Source organism: Polypterus senegalus, chromosome 4 (genome assembly GCF_016835505.1).
Source record: "Polypterus senegalus isolate Bchr_013 chromosome 4, ASM1683550v1, whole genome shotgun sequence".
Taxonomy (NCBI): domain Eukaryota; kingdom Metazoa; phylum Chordata; class Cladistia; order Polypteriformes; family Polypteridae; genus Polypterus; species Polypterus senegalus.
In genome coordinates this window covers 218,626,990-218,628,278 of record NC_053157.1, presented here as the reverse complement: position 1 = coordinate 218,628,278, position 1,289 = coordinate 218,626,990, and the positions used below count along the sequence as shown (strand labels likewise).

Genomic DNA, 1,289 nt, shown 5'->3' with positions numbered 1-1,289 from the left:
TTACAATAAATAAATAAAATGAAGAATCACTTTGTGTTATCAGTACAGAATAAGACAGGAGCCAAGACTGGTTGGAATGCAAGCTGTATATTTCAGGCCTATTTATAGTAGACGATCAAGCTAAGATGCACATCTTAGAGAAAAAACACACAGAACATGCAAACTGTACAGCGACAATAATTTGACTATCTTGTCATTTCCTCTCTTTTCTCCCCTTCCAGATTTGCATATGTTCTTCACTTCTCAAGAGATTTAAAGAGTGAATTCACCAAGATGGGCTCAGTTAAATCTGCCTGTAAGATTTAGTGGAAATGGATGTGTCACTTCTTTCCTTAGTGACCCTCTTATTTTTAATTGAAGGTGAGAGCTATAAAAAATAACTTTCCTGTTATGTGAATTCTACCAAGTAAAAATGCAACTGTTTCTGTCCAAACGTTAAATTAATTGTACTTTATTCTCTCTTATTCAGGGTCCTCTGGAGATATCATCATGACTCAGTCTCCCTCAAGTCTGTCTGCACGACCAGGAGAAACTGTCAGCATAAAATGTAAAGCCAGCAGCTCCATTTACTATATCAGCTATGAACTTCTTTCCTGGTATCAGCAGAAAGCAGGAGAAGCTCCAAAACTTCTCATCTACTGGGCAAGCACTCTGCAGTCTGGGATCTCAAGTCGTTTCAGTGGCAGTGGCTCAGGACTTGATTACACGCTGACCATCAGTAACGTGCAGCCTGAAGATGCAGGACATTACTACTGTATGCAGGGCCGCAGTACTCCTCTCGCACAGTGATACAGAGCCGTACAAAAACTTCCTTTACATGTGTGTGAAGCTGCAGTTTTTACTTGTGTTGAGTCTGAGAAGTCATTGACTTTAGAGTCACCTGAGAAAGTAAAAAAAAACGAAAGATCTGAGGAGCATAGAGATGTGAGGAACATCAATCAATCAATCAACATTTATTTATATAGCACATATTCATACAAAAATAATGTAGCTCAAAGTGCTTTACAAAATGAATAGAGAAATAGAAGACACAATAAAAGATAAACATAAGTCAACATTAATTAACATAGAATAAGAGTAAGGTCCGATGGCCAGGGTGGACAGAAAAAACAAAAAAAACTCCAAAGGCTGGAGAAAAAAATAAAATCTGTAGGGGTTCCAGACCAAGAGACTGCCCAGTCCCCTCTGGGCATTCTACCTAACATAAATCATCATATTTTCATGGAAGGACCTGATGATGATGGTCACGTAGACTTCTGGCTTTCAGTCCATCATTGTTGGAGCATCAT

General features: G+C 38.6%; 1 gene segment (V, D, J or C); it reads left to right on the top strand.

Annotated features, from left to right (window-relative positions):
- Positions 1–287: 287 nt before the first annotated feature.
- Positions 288–789, top strand: LOC120528831. The segment is given in 2 exon segments: positions 288–360; positions 470–789. Coding segments are annotated over 2 exon segments (369 nt in total).
- The last annotated feature ends 500 nt before the right edge of the window (positions 790–1,289 follow it).